The sequence below is a fragment of the Typopeltis vanoorti genome, chromosome 17, assembly GCF_054136105.1.
Source record: "Typopeltis vanoorti isolate ZY-2024b chromosome 17, IOZ_Tvanoo_1.0, whole genome shotgun sequence".
NCBI lineage: Eukaryota > Metazoa > Arthropoda > Arachnida > Uropygi > Thelyphonidae > Typopeltis > Typopeltis vanoorti.
In genome coordinates, this window is record NC_143565.1 from 753,122 (window position 1) to 776,365 (window position 23,244).

The 23,244-nt window shown below is 36.7% G+C and overlaps 1 protein-coding gene across 1 annotated transcript in view; it reads right to left on the reverse strand.

Annotated features, from left to right (window-relative positions):
* Window positions 1-23,244, reverse strand: part of LOC150097089 (myosin-14-like) — a 1,147,103-nt gene that overhangs the window by 84,240 nt on the left and 1,039,619 nt on the right. Inside the window, exon 38 of the mRNA XM_090407039.1 lies at window positions 12,438-12,546. Coding sequence (XP_090263165.1) covers window positions 12,438-12,546 — 109 coding nt within the window. The remainder of the gene's footprint in view (window positions 1-12,437; window positions 12,547-23,244) is intronic.

Below are 23,244 nucleotides of genomic sequence, written 5' to 3' on the forward strand. Positions count from 1 at the left end.
CCAGAGAGTCCAAAGACTCATCGAGGGAGGGCACCTGCTCTACAGCTCTCTATCTCCACTGTCTTATGTGTATATATATTAGCCGGTATGTTTCGGTTTCCAGTAAACAGTGAAGGAAAGATCTGCCAGAAGGAAGACTTGTGACAAGTGTATCTAGAAATGGAAGAAATGGACAATCAATCTCAATTGTGAATTGTATGTGTTTGTGTCATAACCGTTGATCAATTCATTGTCTCTTCAGCATACTGTTTGAAATGTAGTTTAGCTTGGCTCTGTATATATATGTGAATACTGCAGATGATGACCTTAATATGAAGGTTGAAACATTGGGAAATTAAAATAATTATTTATAATACAGTTGTAGAGTCCAAAAAAATGAATTGATGACATTATCGTTATTTGGTCAGGAACCAAGGATGACTTAATTAATTTCAAAGATTATCTGAGCAACTTGCATCCCATTATAAAATTCACTCTTGAACTGGAAGATCACAAAAAAAATTACCATTCCTTGATAACCTTGTAGAAATAAAAGAAGACAGAAAAAGATTATCCTCTTTGGTATACAAAAAACCTACCATGACTGGAAGATTTTTACATGCAGCTTCACAACATCATCCATTAGAAAAGATAGGCATGATTAAAACATTACAAGATAGAGCATATAAGATATCCAGTAGGTCAATTAATAGGAATAAAGAAATACACTACCTGAAGCATAACCTTTCCCTCAATGATTATGAACTCAAGAAAATCAACAAAATTCTTAACACACCTTTTACAACTCCTGTACTTAAACAAGATTTTAAGAATGCAATCACACTACCTTACATTAAGAATGTCACAGAGAAAGTGGCAAAGTTTGCTCTGTGAGTACAACATTAAAGTGGCTTTTTTGACATTGCATAGTGGTGGGCATGAATGACTTGAGAGGCAATGTAAATTGGGCGGCGAGAGATCTGAGATTCTTGCTTGAGGTTGTACAAAAAAAAATGCAGAGAGGATAGATTGTGTGTATGTGTGTTGCCCAGGTACGATAGTGACAAGATGAGCAGAAGAGCAGTAATACTGAATAGTATAATAGCCAGAATGTGTCAGAAGAGATGACTGGAACATGTGAATGCTTGGAAGGCATTTGAGGACAGAAGAGAACTGTATGCAAGAGATAGCTTGCATCTGGAGTGATTGCTGTTTTCTTAACAAGCTGGTGTGTCAATGCAGGGAAAAAAGAATTCCCAGGGTGAATGGTAGCAGGGGTGGCCTCTTGTGGGAAGAGGGGATGACATCAGGTAACATTGAGTACAGAGGGGTTTAGAGGGAATAATGATAGGTATAAAAGCAGTGACATTTTTATGTTTTATACTAATTCCAGGAGTATCCAAAATAAAGGAGATGAATTGGTGGAGCTGATAGCATCAGCCTGGCCAAAGATTATTGGGATCTCTCAGATGTGGTTGATGGAGGATGATATAATAACAGGAATTGAAGTAGCAGGGTACAGCATTATTCAGCAAGATAAGAAAGGAAAACGTATTGGTGGAGTACTGCTTATGATAAGTGATGACTTATGTCCTCTAAGAGCAGAGGCTTTGGAAGGCAGTGACACTAATGGTTTTATAAGCATATGGTGTGAGGTAGAAGTGACCAAGACAGGATGCATTCTTCTTGCACTTGGCAAGTGCAAGAAGAATGATTGTTATGGGAGATTTTAACTACAGCAGTATAAGGTGAGAAGAGGAAAATGCATGTAGGAATTTCTAGAATTCTTGAAGGGAAAATGTCATAGGCAACATGTAATAGAGGGAAAAAGAGGTTCAAGAGTTTTGGATTTGGTCATAGCACCAGAAGAGCCCCTAAGTTGTTCTCAGGGGCTCACATTGGTGAGTACGGGCATGGCAAACCCAAGATACCCAAGGCAGACCTGATCTTACTTCATACAATATACACTTGGTATATCATATCTGGAGACTGGACTTCTACTCTTCTTTCTCCTCTACTCTCTCTTATTTCTTACCCCCCCCCCAGTGCTATTAGAGCAACTCAAGGGCAAGGGGGTGACTCTTTCTTCTCAAACTGTACCACTATCTACTAAAAAAAGGGGCTGAATTCAGGTCAAGGAGTGGTGGTTGACACTTGACGAAAACTTAACCAATGAAACCGAATGAACTCTAACCAACCTAAAGATACATGCCGGCTCGACCGTCGTCCGGTCAAACAAGGGTCACGCCCACTATTAGGGAACCAAGATAGTGAAGGCAAAACATATGCTATTGGAACAAAACATCACCTAATAGACAGGAAAAACATAACAAGCATAGGAACATGGAATGTAAGAACTCTTCACCAGGAAGGAGCATTGAAAATACTACTGCATGAACTAGACAACTACCGATGGAAAGTGATTGAACTCTGCAAAACCAGATGGACTGGAAAAGGAAAATTCCACCATGGACAGTACAAAATCTTAACTTCAGGCAGGGAGGACAACAAACACCAAGAAGGAGTAGCACTTATATTAAAACCAAAGGCTCTAAACTCTCTATTGTCCTACAATCCTATCTCACCTAGGATAATTAAAGCAAGATTTAAAACATCAATCGGATCACTAACTATTATTCAAGCATACTCACCAACTTCGACATCATCAGAAGAAGACATTGAGGAGTTCTATACAGATTTGCAAAAAGCAGTACAGCAGACATCAAATCAAGATCTCCTAATTGCAATGGGGGACTTAAACGCAAAAGTAGGCAAAAACTAGGATACCTGGCCAAGAGTAATCAGAAAGTTCGGGTATGGAGAAAGCAATGAACGTGCCGAAAGACTGCTAAACTTCTGCTCAAATAACAGATTAACAATAACCAACACTCTCTTTAAACATCCAAAATCCCAAAGAAAATGGACATGGATATCACCAAACAGACAAACCAAGAATATGATAGACTATATTATTGTAAACCAAAGATGGAAATCAAGTATCTAAACTGCAGATCCTTCTCTGCAGAATGTGGATCAGACCATAAGTAGTATTAGCAAACCTAAGAATAAAGTTAAAATCTGGAAGCACTTTTAGAGTCAAAAGGACTGAACATAAAAAAACCACAAGAGAACAATATTCTAAGAAAATATCAACTAGAACTAGATAAAAACCTGTACCAAAACAGATATAAACATCGAAGAACATTGGTGCAAATTAAAGGAAATAATATTAAATTTGGCAGAAAAAACAATAGGTTACACAGAAAGATAAAGTAAAAAGGATTGGATCTTGAATGAAGTAAAAAGGTTAAGTGATCAAAGGAAAAGCATGAAACTAAAACAGGACTATAACAGAAATGAATATAATAGAGTAACTAGAGAAATTAGAAAACTAGTTAAAAGAGACAAGAATAACTGGTTAGAAGAAAAATGCAAAATGGCAGAAAAGCTATCAAAAGAAAATAATAACCTTCATGGATTATATAAACAAATAAACCAAATTAGTAAGACACAGACAACAAAAATTATAATGATCAAAAACAAAGAGGGACAACTAATTGAAAGTAAAACAAAAAGAATGGCCAGAGGGGAAAAATACTTCAAGGATTTATATAATAAAAACAGCTCCCAGGATATTACGATTCCAGCCACTGAAATGGAAGAGAAACAAATATCTTTACCAAAGAAATAATAGCACACAGCATAGAAAAACTCAAAACTAGGAAAGCACCTGGCATTGATCAAATACATGCAGAATTCTTAAAAACAGGAAAGGAACAACTTTTGGAACCATAAAAACATTATTTGAAAGGATCTACAAAAACGTAGCAGGGACTACTGATTGGACCAAATCAGTCATAACTCCTATATACAAAAAAGGAGATAAAACAGAATGCAATAATTACAGAGGCATTAACCTCCTCAGTATTCCAAATAATGGATATTATTTCTGGGAAAACTCCCATGTTACTCCTCTTAACAAACTATCATATTTATTTTTATTTATTTATTATCAACGTCCACAGGCCCTACATAACCTCCAAGGTTTGGAAGCTTCACAACATAAAATTGAGGTCACAACCCCGACCAATAGGCGATAACACAAACACTTCAAAAGCAGAGGCACCTAACTGACCTGACATAGCATCCACTCCCACCATGACGACCAAGCATAGTCAAAATGGACCGCACCCCGTCATCCCCCTTTTCCCACAACCCCCCCCCTCTAAAAATCAGTTGCTGTTTTCAATCCCCTTCATCTTTTCCCACTCTATATAAAAACGCTCAGCCCATCCCTAATAATATAGTATATATGTATATATATTATACAAAAAAAAAACTCGGTTTTTTCCAAATCTCCCCCCCCTCTCGACACACACACGGTAGTTTGCACATCGCAGAAAGAAGAAAAGCTACAACACCCAGAAAAAGGTATGTGTAAATTTCTCTTCCTTTATGCTACATATATTTATTGGTAAATATACATCTACAATGCCCTAAGAATCCGTGAGTAAAAAGCCAATGACATTTAAACAGGGGCACTCCTAAACAGAAGAAGGCAAAATAGCCCTAAATATAATAATTCCAAGTAATGTTTTTACGAAAGTACTCCAAAAACAAATTAAGCCATATATAGAACTGGCACTAGGAGAAGAACAAGCCGGTTTCAGACCAGGGCAAAGCACAATTGATCAACTATTCACCTTAAGACAGCTAATAGAAAAGACACTAGAGTACAACCAAAGTTGCTACATAAATTTCATAGACTTTTGCCAGTCATTTTTGATTTAATCCATAGAAGAGAACTATGGAAGAATTTGGAATTCCCAACAAAACCATAAGGATAATAAAGAACCTATATGAGAAATGTGAAAGTGCAGTATGAATGGAGGACACATTAACCAACTGGTTCCACACAGAGAGCAGAGTAAGACAAGGATGCAATCTGTCACCAGACCTGTTCAATCTTACACTCCGGAATCAAAATATATGGGAAAAATGTGACAATTTTAAAATTTGCAGACTACATTGCATTATTTGCAAGCACAGAAGAAAATCTACAGCGAATTTCTGATAAAATAAAGGAGGAGTGTATAAAATCTGCATTAAACATAAATATAGACAAAACAAAAATTATGCAAATAGGAAAAAGAAGCACCAATCTGAAAATTGAAATTGATAGTAAGAATCTAGAGCAGGTAGAAACTTCACCTACCTTGCAGAAGTTATTGAGTACAATGGTGAAATTATAAAAGATATAAACAGACGAATCAGTCAAGCAGCAGAAACTTTTGAACGACTTAATAAAATATGGAAGTCAAGAGACATCAAACAAGTAACAAAAGTAAGAATCTATGAAACAATGACTTGTCTATGGAAGTGAATGCTGGAATCTCAAAAAGGCTGAAGAGAAAAAATTATTAGTTACTGAAATAGGTTAGCTAAGAAGATTACTTGGAGTATCTCTGCTGGATCGACTAAGAAACGAAGACATAAGGAAATGACTAAAACAAGAAATAACAATAACAGACAAATCCAAGAAAGAAGACTGCGATGGTTTGGCCATGTGACCAGAATGGGAACAGAAAGACTACCATCTAAAGTCCTGAACACAACGATGGAAGGTAAAAGATCCAAAGGATGGCCCAGAATTAGATGGATAAACAAAATAAAAGAGGATATGAAAACAAAATCACAACAAGTGACACCAAACTGGACAGAATTGTTGGGACTCTCCCAGGACAGACAGAAGTGGAAAGAGTTCATTCGGCCTCATCATCATCCACAGAGATGATGGAAGAGAGAAGAAGAAGAAGACCAGAAGAGCTGATAATAAGTGAGATGACATCTCTCCTAACAGTTGGAGAGAGTGACCATGTTGTTTTGATTTGGAAGATGAACAGACATGCAGGAGTATCAAAGAAAAGGGAACGTATGTGGAATTATTATTATTATCTGACACCTCTAGGGAGTCCAAGGACTCATTGAGAAAGGGCACCTGCTCTACAACTACGTCTCAACCATTCAATCACCAACTGACTGCCTACACCAACGCCATCTACCGCTGACCACCACTGGTATTTCCACAGACAACCACAAACATCCATGCCTATGGTGGGATTTGAATCCACGGCCTTTTGGCTAGAGAGCAGATACGTTATCCACTCGGCCAACCAGACCGGCAATATATATACCAGTATATATATATATCAATATATATCAGCCAGGATATCATTAGTGCATGGGAAATTTTGAAGGAATATTTGGTAGCAGCAACAATAAACTGTATTCCACGAGTGAAGAAGCGGACACAATTTCATGTAAAGTGGATGACAAATAATATGAAAAAGAAACTGCAGTTGAAAAAGAGATTATGGAAGAGATACAAGGAGAGGGGGTGAAGCGCAGATGCATGAAGATTATAAGATGCAGGCCAGGAGAGTGATTAGAATGGTGAGGAAGGCGAAACTGGAATATGAGAAGAGATCGCCACTAAGATCCAAAGAAAATCCTAGGGAATTTTTTAGCTATGTGGCCAGTAGAAGGAGAAATGATTGTGGAAGAATGACATTGCAAGATAAAAATGGGAATGGAGTGTCTGATGCAGAGGACAGAGTGGGGTTGTTCAACAAGCACTCTGTTGGAGTATTTCATCCTGAGGAAGAAGGTTTTAAAACTAGAAGGATAGAGCAAGTTTGATGTTTAGAGGTGCAACAGGAGTGTTCCAAATACTGAGTACTCTGGATGTCAGTAAAGCTGTGGGACTGGATGCTATTTCACTATGGGTTTTGAGAGAATCTGCTAAACAACTGACAGCTCCATTGACCTGGCACTTCAATAAAAGTCTGGCTGCTGGAAAGGTACCCAAGAAATTCAAGGAAGGGAAGATAGTGCAGTAGCACAAGGGTGGTAGCAGACTGGAAGTGTCTAATTATAGGCCAGTTTGTGTCATCAGTAGTTGTTAAGGTCTTGGAGAAATTTGCGAGGAACTATATACAGCATTGGGCAGATGACGGTGATGTTGTCTGTGAGAATCAACATGGATTTGTTAAGGGACACTCATGCTTTAGTAATATGATTGCCTTTTATAATAAAGTGACAAGAGCAATTGATGAGGGGAAAGGCATATGCTGCCCTTTTTTTTGATTCTGCAAAGGCATTTGAGAGGTTTCCAATTGATAAGTTGATAATTAAGTTACAGCACTGGGTTTAGATGTCAGGTTACTCAACTGGATTCAGGATTGGCTGTCTGATAGGTATCAGAGAGTTGTGCATGGTGGTACAATATCAAGGAAGCAGAAGGTTACAAGTGGGCTTCCAGAGTACTGGGACCTGTATTGTTCAACCTTTATATCAATGACATTGTCAATGGATTGTAGGAGGGATATTCAGTTGTTTGCAGATGATGTGAAGCTTGGAAATGTTATCAGTAATAGTGCAGATGTGGCAGCCCTGCAAGAGAATTTGAATAAACTAGACAGATGGGCAAATGAATGGGGTGTCGGTTTAATGCAGCAAAATGTAAAGTCTTGAAGTTTGGGATCCATCGATGGGAGGCTGCATACTCGATTGGAGGAGCTGTACTGGAGGAAGGAGAGGAGACAGAAATCTGGGAGTGATGATTGATAGAAAACTGAAGTTCAGGGGACATATTGCAAAGGTGGTGAAGGTAACAGAGGATTGCTGCAATACTGAGAAGTACGCTGACCTGCAGAGATAAAAGAGTTATCATTCCGTTGTATAAGACTCTGATCAGACCACACTTAGACTATTGTTCTGAAATTTGGTCCCCAGGATTTGAAGGGGATAAATTAACTGTGGAAAGAATACAGAGGCAGATAACAAAGATGGTTTCATGACTGTACAATGTCAGTTATGAGGATCGGCTGAGGGAATGTGGACTACAGAGTTTGGTGGATAGAAGAAGGAGATGTGATATGATCGAGACTTTTGAACTGTTGAGAGGCAGTTACAGGATGGACATTGGGGAGTTCTTTTGCTTGGTGGAACAGCAGGAAGGAGCTATGAGAGCCATTCCTGGAAGTTACAAAAGGAAGCTGTGAGCAAGAGGGTGAGTCATGGTTACTTTACATGGAGGATGGTTGAATCATGGAATGCATTGCCTGAGAGAGTGGTTACAGCAAAAACAGTCAATAAGTTCAAGGAGTGGTATGATAGACTTTGTGTTTCCTAAGAATTACCTCCTGCAATGAGTCTCTTGTCTCCATGGAGGGTTGATTAATAATAATAATAATAAAATCTCCTGATTCTTACATACATCCACCAAAACCTCCACATCATCCTATGAAAAAATCAGGCATTTGTGAGATTCATTGCTTTTGTGGCATTTGTTATATAGGCCAAATAGGCAGGTTGTGGGAGATCCGAACACATAAGCGATGTTGAAAAAAGAAGACAACATGAATCACATTTGGCATCATATACAGCTACCACAGGCCATCAAGTTGTTTGGTAACAAAAAATGCCTTATACTGATCATAATTGTTTACAAGTCTACTCAAGGAAAGCCTCTGAAATTCTGTAGATTCCAATACAATGTAACAAAAATCAAGGCTTAATCCTACACCAAGTTTGGCACTTTCATTAAAAATCTGATAGACCTAGGATACAATACTGCAATGCTAAAGAATGTGACAGCAGAAACTAGCATTGTTCCAACATGTATACAGTAATCAATTTAACATTTTTATTCTGGCTATTTATTTATATGTATGGATTGTGAAGTTATGATAACATCTAATATGTGTAATTAACTGTTTCTAGTCTCTTTTCTGTACAATTTTTGCTAATACCCTTGACAATGTAAGTCTGATGACTTATGAAACTTATAGGATTATCTTTTATTAAAGTTATAAATTATCTTAAAACATGTCTCAATACTGGAAACTATCTACAAAATTGCTAAACTTCAGAAACATGCATTCATTTAGTTAATACATTAATTACAGCTAAAAATTTAACTTTTCTTGTATGTAGTCATGAGACAGTCAGGTTAAAAATGATACTATTAGGATAAAATGAGGTGAGTAAGAATGAAGATATTAAGAAAAATGATATATATATAATATTAAGACGTATAGTTCTTATTAATAATTTCTAAGAGTTTTGCATGCTGAGTCCATCATTAAGATTGAGATTAGGATGATGTAGAAGGGCTTAAGAATATGGATGTCATTTAGTGTTTTTATCACTAATTGACAGACTATGTACGTTAATTTAGTCAGAACCAACATATCACACAGCCATCCTTAAGTGTTCTATACTACTGTTTAGGATTACTGTATGATATTTTAGTTGAGATAGCAGATGTAATATTGAGTTATTTCCAATGGTGCAAGACTAAATGAATACAAATTTTTAATAAGGTTTATATTAGAAGTATTACTTCCAAGCTTCCATGGGTCCAAAGATTTATCAGGAAAGGTCAAATTCTCACAGACAACAATAATTATTTTACCCTGCTTTGAAGATATTCATCATTGTTGCATTCACCACCTATTATGATAGTATATTTTGCTCATTCATTACTCACCAGCTTGTACCTGCATAGCTGATGACCCATATCAAAACCATATGATTACTTCCCAAAATGGAAAGAGTATGATGACATCTTCTGTAATCACTGTCTGAGACGATATTATTAAATCTAACTAATGTCTCATGTTTTGGTTTAATTGCATAATGTTATCATCTTTAAGTAGCTCAAGGAATTTGATCTCTTTACATATTATTTCTTGCTTCCAGTCAATACTTACTAATTTAAGGTTACTTATTATTATCACCTGCCTGTTGCTCACTTGTTTTATCTATCTAAACATTTTAGAATCATCTCCCTTATATTCCCTGACCAGTATCTCCAATAAAGATCGAAAATTCATGCTCATATCATTCTGACACCAATTGGACTACTGCTTTCTTCAACGAGATCATCAATATCCCACCTCCTCTTTCATCACCATTTTTTGTCTTTTTGAAAAATGCTATAACCATCATATTGTATTTCAGTAAGCACATTATCCTCAGTTAATCGCATCTCACTTGCACCAACGATTTGTACACTGACCAACTGTATCAAGCCCATAAATTTTCCTAATATTCCTTATAATGATATATAGTGGTTTGCCTTTGATTCCTACTTCCTCTCCACAATTTTTACATATATGTTTTGGGGGGTTTTGTTATTTAACATATTATTTTTAGTATATCTGGTGAGTGTTCTTTGTACTGCATTTAAATAATAGCATCCACCGTAATCCAGTTTACCAATACGTTGTTGCTCAGCCTGCCAACATTTAAGGACTACATGTTGCACAGTATACTACAAAATTTTATACCATACAGTGTTTGCATCATGTCTGCATCCTGGTAGTATGGAATCTGGCAAATAAGAAATCTGCATAAAATATAGGAAATAGAAAGTTTGGTGACATAGATACCAGCATGCCAACTTTGGTAGCAGTGTGTCAGAAATGAGTGAATGCCAATGGTGAGAGAGAGAGATAAGTAGCATGATCAAGGGTGAAGAAGATAAGCATCATGAGGAAAGAGATATGGAGGATGCTGATGATTGGGTTGGTGTTGAGCAAGAGTAGGTTGCTTCTTTCTTCAAAAGAAAGAGATACTGAGAGAAGTGGAACATATGAAGAATGAACTCAGAAGTGTGAATGAAGAGATTAGAAGAGTGGGAAGGCTAACTAAAAGTAAACAAGAGTAGGAGTGGGAGAGAGTTATGGAAATGACAGAAAGGGAGAAAACAGGACCAGGAAAAGATAGGGAATGGGAGGAAGGCAAGATAGTGCAGGAGCTAAGAACAAAGAGATGAAAGGAAGGCAGGTAAGTTGGAGTACAAGGAGAGAGTGTGTCAGAGGGGAGAGAGAGAGAGAGAGAGATGCAGGTGAGCAAGAAAGGAAAGGAGAAGTCAGAGGCGTGATGATTGGAAATTCAGTGATTTGAGGAGTGAATAACGGAATGTCAGAAGATTGCATACCTGGAAGAACGACAGACTGATAGTGTCACTATGGCAATTAAGTGATGTAAAAGTGTGGATAAGATGATTATGATCGGGATATGAATGACTTGTAAGGAAGTGTGAATCAGATGGCAAGAGATCTCAGGTTAATGAATGTGTTATCCAGATATAATAATGCCAAGTTGAGAAGTGCATCAGTAATGAATGGCACAATAACGTGTTGAAAGATAGGCACAGATTATGTGGATGCCTAGAATGCATTTAAGGACAGATGAGAGCTGTATGCGAGAGATGGGACTGCATTTGGATGAGTAAAGATGTAGGCTGGAAAGAATGTTGTTCTTTGGGAAAGTGAGACAGGCAGTGCAGGGAAACTACTGTTGTCAGGGTGGATAGTAGCAGGGATGATAACCTCTTGTGGGAATGGTTACTTGGGAGAAAGGGGAATATATGGAGTCTGGAGGGAATAATAAGTATAGAAATATTGACAAAGCATTGTCAGTGTTTCTTTATTATTATTATAATTATTTATATGGGTATTCCATGGAGTCAAAAGACTTATCTTTATATGAAAGCTAGGAGTCTGAGGAACAAAGAAGATGAACTGGTGGCATTGATAGCCTTAGCCTGTCCAAAGATTATTGGAATCAATGAAACAAGGTTTGAAGAAAAATGATGTACTGACAGGAATAAAAGTATCAGTATAGCATATTTCAGCAGGATAAGAAGGGCAAACATGATAGTGAAGTGTGTGTGTGTTATGATAAGTGATGAGTTGTGTATTTTTAGAGTGCAGGATTTGGAGAAAAATACCACTAATAGTTTAAGAGCATATAGTGTGCGGTGAAAGTAGGCAAGACAGAATATTTAGTGGGACATTGCTATAAGCCAAGGGAGCACAGAGGGCAAAGAGCAGGATACATTTAGGCAGGTAAGTTTTGTAACTGCAAACCGAGTGATCATTATGGGAGATTTTAATTACAGCAGCATATTCCACCTTTTCCGACTTAAAAAACGTCCCTTCCTTTAAGCGATATTTCTCCTGTAAATTTCCACCTTCCAGAACATATTATATTTTTCTAATCAACAGCTGTTCTTTTTTTCTCTCTTGCTATATCCAACTTCCTATTCAGAAGTACAAACTTTATGCAAACACACTACTGCCTGGAATGACATTTTAACATGCAGTGAAAATGAAAGCAAACATCATCACTTATTATAAACAAGAGTATACAGAATATTTCCATTTTTAACTTGTCAATGAATGACAGTTTCTCCAACTGCCTTTAGGCAATTTGAGAAACCAGTGAACAGGAAGTGCAGCCAAACTCATATGGTAATAATTTAAGGACAGTAAATTTATTATGTTATACAATGAATGAATGTTATTATTTACCATGCTCTTTACCAGTCTTACTGTATTATATATTATTACTCTAAGAAAGCAATGGAATAAAATGCTGTTTACCTGTTCTTTAAATTGCTCTGCAAGACGATGTTCATCATCCATTTGCATCGAGACTTCTTTTACCCTTTTGTCTAGTTTGCGATTTGCCTTTAATAAGTTTTGACGTTCTCTAATTTAAAAAAAAAAAAAATCAGTGTTAAAAGAATAACATTTTGTTTGGGGCAAGGTGGAAAAAGTCTTATCTACTAGATTTCAAATAAAATAAAAAATAAAAAAACATGAACACAAGCACTGCTTGTTTTTTAATAAGAAAATATTAATTTTGTGTTGGTACAGCGAATTATAACAGTAAAATTATCCACACACAAATGACAATGATATGCTATAGGTCATGCAAGAGAGTGTCAGATATACCGGGTGATTATAAAATAACGTCAAATGTTCAGAGCCCTCTAGCGAGTAACGTATTGGACGAAACACACCAATATTCGGTAGACATACACAACATGGGATTCGATTTAATGAAAAAAAAAAAGTACCAAAAGTCGCCAACAGGGGAAATTTTGGCGCTGTTTTCAGAGTAAAATGCATTAATTTGCATTATCACGTTTCTTATGAGCGATCATGAAATAAAAGGAAAGCCTGTGAGATTTCTTATCATTCGTAGAAGAACTGCTTTTCGATGCCTCTTACCTTACGTGAGCGTGCTTTGTTAGTTAAACTCTATTATCAGCGGAAAAATAATGCCAGTGCTTGTCTTCATGATTTTCAGCATATGAAAAATTTACGAAAAGGACCGATTAGCATAACAAACTTACGAAAACTGATTCGGCGATTTGAAACTACTGGAACTCTAGGGGTGTAGGTAGGCAGGGGACGCAAACCAATCAATCACCAACAAGTTGAACAAGTTGCAACTGCTATTGTGGAACAGGAGATGACAAATGTGCAGGGTACCAGCAGTGCACGAGCAATATCCTGGCAAACGGATATCGCATACACAATGGTGTGGAAAATCCTACGTCAGATGTTGAAGTTTTACCCCTATAAAATCAGTCATGTTCAAGAATTGCGCCCTGGTGATGTGACCACACGAATCGACTTATCTTTGAGATTCTTAGCGTGCATGGAAGTGGATGATGCATGGCCGTGGCAGATTTTATGGAGTGACGAAGCGCACTTTTATTTGAACGGCGGTATTAACACATGCAAGTGTCACATTTGGGCTGCAACTAATCCACACGTGTGTCTGCAGATGCCTATCCACTCGCCCAAAATCACAGTGTGGTGTGAATTTACGGCATCTTTTATCATCGGTTCATACTTTTTTTTACGAGAAAAATCGCCAAAATAGACCAGTGACTTGTTCCATCAATGCTAACAGGTATGCCAATATGCTACAGAACTTTGTGGTTCCATAACTGCAGCAAAGAGGATGTCTCAATTCGACCATCTTCATGTAGGATGGTGCACCACCCCACATCGGACTTCAGATACAGCGTGTTTTGCGACAACATTTCTCTGACAGAAGAATCATTAGTCGTACATTTCCCATGCAATGGCCACTGAGATTGCCTGATCTTAATCCTTGTGACATTTGGCTGTGGAGATTTCTTAAAAGCACTGTGTATCAAGGACATGTACCCGATATTCCAACTTTGAAAGATCGAATAACATTACGCATGAGATAAATCAATTCCGATATGTTGCGAGCCACTGTGGAAAATGTCGTGCACCATATGCAGTTCCTGGAACATCAGAATGGTGGTCATATTGAACCTCATTTGTAATTAACAATAAACATCATGAAATTGATGTGTGCTGTTTCTCATATGCCATTTAGTCATTCATAGTCACACCTACTAAAATTAATTTGGCAGTGCCAAAATTTCCCCTGTTGGTCACTTTTGGTACTTTTTTTTTCGTTAAATCGAATCCCCATGTTCCACTGTGTACGTCTACTGAATATTGGTGTGTTTCGTCCAATACATTACTCGCTAGAGGGCTCTGAATACTTGACGTTATTTTATAATCACCCGGTATATTAAAAAAATACTGTGGGATAGGAGTACACATCAACCAATTCATAATAGCAGCAGGCATATGGAATATACTGCTTTTCCTATATCACCGTGGTTTAACACTGCAGTTGAAATGGGAGGTACACTGGCTTGCCTTGGCACAATTTATCCAAAAGATATTCTCAAAAATTCTAAGCAGGCTAATTCTGAACTCTCTCTTTTTTCCCAAAACACGGGACCATACGGCTCCTCTTATACTTGCATGTTCTCAGATATTTGCATGTTCATTACAGGAACATGCAAATCAAGCTCTGCATAAGTGCCATTTGTAGGTATCAGAGTGGAGGTAATATATGGAGACTGAGAGAAATTAGATAAAAGTATAAGGAGAGGTGTGATAGACAGCATATGAGCTGAACTGACCTTCCAATATAAGTCCTTGGATGAAATGAGTTCAATGCAAATTATGATATGATAGATATTGCATGAATACTGGATAGTGTTTGGCATAATGTTTAGTGCCTCCCTTGAGGAGTCTAGAGACTCCACAGAGTTGCAAGTGTACCATAATAATAATAATAATAACAACGTTGCATAGAGAGTTTTGGCACAATGGCTAATCGATCCTGTCAGACCAAAACCACAACAGTCCCATCTTGTTATAATATATTGTCTGAACATTAATATTAAGATGATGCAATGCAAGTATTAATAAATAATACTTCACCCTCCTCTTAAGAAGGTAGTAAAATCACCTCACTAAATCCAATATCCAAAATTTAAACCTTTTACTCTAAATGCACTAAATTCTTTAAATTATTTAAATTTAAATCTTTTAATGTTTATACAGAAAATCTGAACAGTAAAGATATTAATAATAGTAAATATAAATTTAATGGGGAGAAGATGCAAGAAAATAAGAAAAAAAAAAGATGGGGCTGGGATATTGCTGATGAGTTTCAGCCAAAAAAGAGGTAGGAGATCAGCTGGAAATTGTTGATAGTAATATCTTCATATTAGTTCAGGCCAACAACAGAGGATTTGGAACAGCAGGTGATCACTGTTGAGTTTTGAGCAGGATAAAAATGAATGTCATACTGAAAAGAAAAGTGTGTAAGAAAGTCTACAGGTAAAAAGAATCAAAGTCAAGCAGGTTTCAGAGGTGAACTATCAACTCAGATATACAAATACTACTGGAGAAAAAGTGAAAAAAGTTGAAAACAAACACCAACCTTTGAAGACTCAGTAACAAACCCTGAAGAAAAGATATGCAGATTTATCCAGAAAGGCATGTGGTGAAGTGTTGTCTGCAAGAACATAAAAACCAGAACTGCATTGAAGACTCAGGAAATGAAAAAAAAAAAACCATCATAGAAGAGAAGTAAGCATGTCATATAAGAAGAACACGTATTCTACAAGATGATTTGAATAAGCTGGATAGGTGGGAAAACAATTGGGGATGTCAATTTAATGAGACTAACGTAAGGTTATAAAATTTGGGATCCATGGATGGGTGCTTCAAAGTCACTTGTCGGAGTTATACTGGAAGAAGTAGAGGAAGCAAGGGTGTTTGATTGTAGATAGAAATTTAAAGTTCAGTGAACATATTGTGAATACATCGCAGAGAATTTCTGCAATATTGAGGAGGACATTGACCACGTGAGATAAAAGGGTTGTGGTCCTATTTGTATAAAGCTTTGATCAGACTATATCTGGATTTCTCTAATCAGATCTGGTTACTAGGATTTGAAGGGGATGAAGTAATCTTGAAAAAGGTGCAGAGACGGATAACAAAAATGATATCAGGACTGTACAATGTTGGTAATGAGGACTGAGGACATGCAAACTGCAGTGTTAGGTGGATGGAAGACAAAGGGGAGATATGACTGAAATATTTAAGCTGTTGAAGAGTTATTATTGTATTAACACTGAGGAGATTTTTCATAAAAAAAAGAGGAAGGAACTAGTGAATAAAAGGGTCAGAAGTAGTTTTTTGCATGGAAAGTGGTAGAAGTGTGAAATGCATTGTTTGAGAGGGTGGTGAACGTGCAGAAAATGGATGAGTTTAAAGAGTGGTATGGCAGACTTTGTGTTAAGCTCCTATGATGAGTATTGCGACTCTATGCAGGTTAGAAAAAAAAAAAAAAAGAATAAATAAGAATAATGTCAAAAGTTCCTAGCACGTCAGCAGATGCTCTTAGAAAATACAAAGCAAAATGCAAGACAGATAAGCAATGTGTATAAGAAGCTAAACAAGTCATTTGGAACAAGAGGAGGTATTTTTGGCATTAGCAAGATATTACTGAGAAGATGATATATTTAATGGGAGAGAATGTGAGGGTTATAGTATTTTCATGATGGTGGTTGTTTTTCCCTTTAGCTGAAAGAGAAAAACCTTTTTATCTGGGCTCAGGATTGACATATGGCTGGGATGTATTCACGACTAATCTATGTGTGTTCACAGGGCTAGTTTGCCAGAACAGGGGGATGAAAAACCAGAGTTTCCAGGTGGAAAAACCCCTACCTCTGTATGAGACCTGCTAACTCACCTTTCATCGAAAGAGACTATATAAAAATTCTCACGTCACTGATGGGTTCAATTCCCATCAGTGACGTGAGTCACTGATGGGAATTGAACCCAGATGATCAAATTTGATTGTTTTTTTTCCTTGTGACATGGAAAACACTACAAAGTCATCCGAATCTCAACCAATCAGACTTCATTCATACCGAAGAATTTATGAAGATACAACACACGTGTTAGAATAATTACTTTACTTATAATTAAGAAAGTAACATACATATGTACAGGAAACAAGCTACATGATGCTATACTACACAAAAGTAAGATGAACCTAAATGCTTGTTAATCATTTACCCTAGCTTGATCTATGGTGAAAATAATAATAATTCACAAAATAACATAGCCTTTTCATACTAATATACAGATGATAAAACAAAAATATAGCAGAAGTACAATAAACAATTTCTAAAATCCTCTCATATTAGGGTTTTGTTCTGTTTGGGGTTGTTTGGGATGCTAAAGGGATTGAAGATGGGTCCTCCAAATTCTTGAAATAATTAATCCATTATTCTTGTTCAGATTTGGCCTGTGAAATGCTGAAACTTCATCCAAATCTGAACAAGAATGATGGATTAATTATTCCAAGAATTTGGAGGACCCATATAGCACTAGCACTAGTCCCCAAACAGAAGAAAATCCTAATATAAAAAGACTAGAAATTGTTTAATGTAGTTCCACTAAAAAAAAAAAAATAATAATAATTTTTTTTCTGTATATTAGTATGAAAAGGCTATGTTATTTAGTGAATTAATTTTTTTTCCCCACCGGAGGTCCGACTATGGTAAATGATCAACAAACATTTAGATTCATCTTACTTTTGTGTAGTATGTTGTATGCAGCTTGTGTCCTGTACGGATGTATGTTTTCCTGATGATGATCTCAACCCACAGGTTGAAAGTCAAAAGTTACTTTCTTGATTATAAGTAAAGTAATTATTAAGCATAAAAAACTTATTGTTTAATACTGACCATATACAAATATTTTAACATTCTTTGCCTACCAGTTTCGCTAGCAAACTGTCTAGCTTTTTCAAGGCATTGACGGAAAAGTATAAAAAATACTAGTAAATGCAAATTGAAAGGAACATTAAAAATGTTGTAAACACTCTAGTAGCTAAGGTTGCACATTCGCATGACAGAGACTGAATGGACTTATTGTTCTTAATCATTATCACGCATGTGTGTTTGTTGTAAACGCATAATGTGATTACTAGCTAGCTGTAGTTCAGATGGATTTAGAGAAAGGATGAGGTTTTTCCATGAACTCTAAAGAATAGTACCCTGGTTTCTGTTGAGGTTTCCACAAGTTTTTAACACTACTGCGGCTTCCTTGAATAAACGATGTCTATAATCGTCATCTAAATATGGCATGGAGCTATTTTGCCACTCTATTGTGTGGTTAGACGTACAGAAATTATTATTATTATTATTATTTGACACCTCCAGGGAGTCCAAAGACTCATCGAGGGAGAGTGTGCCAACAGCATTGAACGATTGGTCCCCTTCCAACTACTAACCGTGCTCAAACTTACTTAACTGAGCCATTAGTAGCAGAGGCTCTACCAATCAACTAACCTTTGCCGGCTAATGATGTGCTAAGCTGGAAGAAATACTTCTGTTGTGGTTTACATCACCAACGTGCTCTCTCTGTCTGATCTCCAAACTCCGTGAAGTTTGTCCAATGTAGGCGAGACTACAGGAGCAAGGAATGTAATATACTCCTGGATATTTGTAGAATGGGCACCTTGTCTTTTAGTGATCCTAAAAAATGTTTGATGCTGGTGGTTGGTTTGAAGATCACTCTAATGTTGTAGGCTTTTAGTATTCTGGCTATTTGATAAGAAATTGACTTGATGAAGGGAATCACTATGGTAGAAATATGCTGGGAGTTTGGTTCTTCTTGTCTGGGGTTGTCACCGTATAGATATTTTTTGATGATGTTCGGAGGGTACCCATTTTGTGATAATGTTTTGGCTATTAGTGAGATTTCAGTCTGTGTATCCTCCTCTTCTGATATAAATTTACGTGCTCTATTTTTCAACATATGGATAATGCTTAGTTTGTGTGTCTTGTGATGGTTAGAAGTATAATGAAGGTATCTTCCAGTGTCTGTAGGCTTTCTGTAAATAGATAAATTGAAACTATTTGATTGTCTTTTTATCAAGATGTTTAGAAAATGCAGATGGTTGTTGTTTTCAACTTTCAGAGTGAATTTTATCTTGTCATGTATGGAGTTGATTTTATTCACAAACGATTTTAGGTTTTCTAAACTATCTTGCCATATAATGAAATATCGTCAACATATCTCCACCATATAGATGGTCTAGGGGAGATTGTTGAGAGAATTTCTTTTTCAAGTTTTTCCATGAAAAGGTCTGCACAAGATGGTGATAGTGGACTTCCCATTGCTATGCCTTCTAATTGTTGGTATATGGTGTTATTAACCTTGAAGAAATTAGACTGAGGGCAGTGCTTAAACATCTGTGTGATGTCTAGAGGAAAGAGGTCTTAATGATGTTTATTACCTCTTCTACTGGTACATTGGTGAAGAGGGACACAATATCCAAACTGGCTAGTATGTCTGTTGGTTCAATCTTAATGGCTTGGAGTTTATTTACAAAATGCTGACTATTCTTGATATAAGATTCTGTTGATCTTATTTTGTTATTTAATAAATTTACAAGATGCTTAGCCAAAAGGTAAGTTGGGGATGATATCTCATCAACAATTGGACAGAGAGGTATATCCTTTTTATGTATTTTAGGTGTTCCATATAGTCTGGGAGTAACGGGATGTGAGGATTTTATTCTTCTCTTCACCTCTTATATCCAAATATTGCAATTACGATTAGTTGGTTTGATTCATTGCGATTTTTTATAGACACTGGAAGATACCTTCATTATACTTCTAACCATCACAAGACACACAAACTAAGCATTATCCATATGTTGAAAAATAGAGCACGTAAGTTTATATCAGAAGAGGAGGATACACAGACTGAAATCTCACTAATAGCCAAAACATTATCACAAAATGGGTACCCTCCGAACATTATCAAAAAATATCTATACAGTGACAACTGCATGACAAGAAGAACCAAGCTCCCAGCACATTTCTACTGTAGTGATTCCCTTCATCAAGTCAATTTCTTATAAAATAGCCAGAATACTAAAAGCCTACAACATCAGAGTGATCTTCAAACCAATCAGCAACATCAGACAAGTTTTAGGATCCCCAAAAGATAAGGTGCCATTCTACAAATATCCAGGAGTATATTACATTCCTTGCTCTTGTGGTCTCGTCTACGTTGGACAAACTTCACGGAGTTTGGAGATCAGACAAAGAGAGCACATTGGTGATGTAAACCACAACAGAAGCATTTCTTCTGGCTTAACACATCATTTCTGTACGTCTAACCACACGATAGAGTAACAAAATAGCTCCATGCCATATTTAGACGACGATTACAGACATCGTTTATTCAAGGAAGCCAGAGTAGTGTTAAAAACTGTCAGAAACTTCAACAGAAACTACCATTCTCAACTCCTGGTTACTAGTGTGTTTATGTTTTTAATGATCCTTTCAATTTGCATTTACTAGTATTTTTTATACTTTTCCGTCAACGTCTTGAAAAAGCTATACAGTTTGCTAACGAAACTGGTAGGCAAAGAATGTTAAAATATTTGTATATGGTCAGTATTAAACAATAAGTTTTTTATGCTTCACTTTCGGGGTGCTTAAGGGTCAAAGCTGTATAACTGAGAGGAGACCTCCACATAGCCTTTAAAGGAATGCGGAGAACCAACCAGGGCTTCTAACCTATGTCCATTCCCAACATTCTTGTAGTGCACCCTGTTGGGTATATACTTGGATACTGAATGAATGAGGATGGGCTGGCAATTTGGGATTTAGTCAACCAAATTGTATTCTTATTGGTTAAACCAAAATAAAAAATGATGGTACAACGTGACAAAATTTCATGACGGCTGGGGCATCGCCCGGGTAAACAAGGCACCCGCTGTTTTCGCCAGGGAATTAGGGTGAACAGTGAAAAGTCAGCTACTGGAACAAATCTGAAAACACACCCTAACTCAACATCACCATAGTTAAAGAATGGTACTATCAACATATGAAACCTGAATGGCAAAGAAATGGAGCTAGCTGAGGAATTACATAAGTACCAGATCGACATAATAGGGGTGACCGAAACAAAAAAGACAAAAACTGGTGAGATCTTTCTGGGCAATAAATGCAAAATGTTATATTCGGGCAATGTCAATCAAGGAAAAGAAGGAGTAGCCATAGTATTCAACACAAAATACGAGGCTAATCTTCTTGAATGGCAGTCAGTCTCAAGTAGAGTAATGTGGGCAAATATGAGAATAGGGAACTAGACAATGAGACTTATTTGTGCCTATGGTCCCACAGAAGGCTCTACTAAGATAGAAGTGGAGGAATTTTTTGAGGCTTTAGAAAAAGCAACTGACGGTGATGGGGATCTAAATAGCAGAGTAGGAAATGACTATGAGACATACAAAAATATTTTGGAAAAATTTGGAAAAAAGAGCAAAGCTAATAATAATGGCAAATATTTATTGGATTTCTGCTCAGGACATGGACGGCTTATTACTAATATCATGTTCCAACATAAAAATATGCACAAATTCACATGGAGAGAAGAGGCAAGGAATAAGAAAAGTCTCTTTGACTATGTTATTGTTGATAGTGATGTTTTCTCCCTGGTGCAGAACACCAGAGTGTACAGAGGATTTGAAATTGGAAATGATCACTATTGAGTCTTGAGCAGGATAAGATTCAATTTCATATTGAAAAGAATAACATGTAAGAAAGTTTTAAAGCGAATAAAAGTTGAGCAGCTCTCAGATGTGAACTGTAGACTAAAATACACAAAGTTTATTGGAAAAAAAAATGAAAGAGTTTGAGAACAGGAATCAAACCTTGGAGATTCGGTGGCAAGCCTTGAAGAAAGCCCTGATTGATTCAGCTAGAGAGGCACGTGGTGAAGTTGTCTCCAAGGGCAGAAAAATTAGAACTCCATGGTGGACACAGGAAGTTAAAGAGGCAATGAAGGAAAAGAAGAAAGCATATCAAAAGTTCCTTGCAAATAAGTCAGCTTGTGCTCTTAGAGAATACAGAGACAAATTCAAGAATGCTAAGCACTGTGTAAAACTAGCTAAACAAAAGTCATGGGAGGATTTTGGCAAGAATATAGAAAATAAATATCAAGAAGGTGGCAAAATATTCTGGAGGTTGTTGAAGAAGCTTAGAAATGGAGGAAAGAATGCTGTAAAAGGATTTAGAGATCATAAAAGTGGCATGCAAATGGGAGAAAAAGATATCCTTGAAGTATGGAGTAATTACTTTGAAAAACTGCTAAGTGAAACAAGCAGTGATGACAGCACAGTAGTAAAAAACACTGACCAGGCATGCAGTCAGGAATATATATCCATACTTGAAGTAGAAAAAGTCATAAAAGGCTTGAAATGTGGAAAGGCAGCAGGAGTAGATGATATTCGACCAGAAATATTGAAGTATGGTGGTATAAAAGTCTTACAGTGGCTGCACTGCATAGTTCAGAAAGCCTGGACAGAGGGACGAATTCCCGATGATTGGAGTAGAGCTCTCATAGTACCCATATATAAAAAGGGAAATAAAACTGAATGTGAGAATTACAGAGGTATTTCCCTACTGAGTGTTCCTGGCAAGATCTATGCAAGTATACTTGAGAAACGGTTGAGAAGAATTGTGGAAGAAAAGCTGGGTGAAGAACAAACTGGATTCAGGCCAAATAGAGGCTGTCAGGATCAGATCTTCACTTTATGACAAATAGTCGAGAAAGAATGGAAATATAACAAAGATCTGTATTTAAGTTTTGTCAATTTGGAAAGGGCATATGACAAGGTGCCAAGAGAGAAGCTATTCAATATGCTACGGTTATATGGTGTCAATGGGGCATTATATCAAGCAATTCTTAGTCTTTATTTGAGTTGTCAGTCAGCAGTTAGAATTGAAGGAAGTACAGAAAGATGGTTTAATGTTAAATCTGGTCTGAGACAAGGATGTACATTATCCTCTCTGTTATTCATTATCTATATGGATCACATTATGAAGGAAAGTGGTATTAAACATGATATCAAAATTGGAGATGTTAATGTCAGCTCTTTGCTTTATGCAGATGATGTTATACTTCTAAATAAATCTGCTACAAGTCTGCAAGATTCTATGACTAAATTGAATAACTG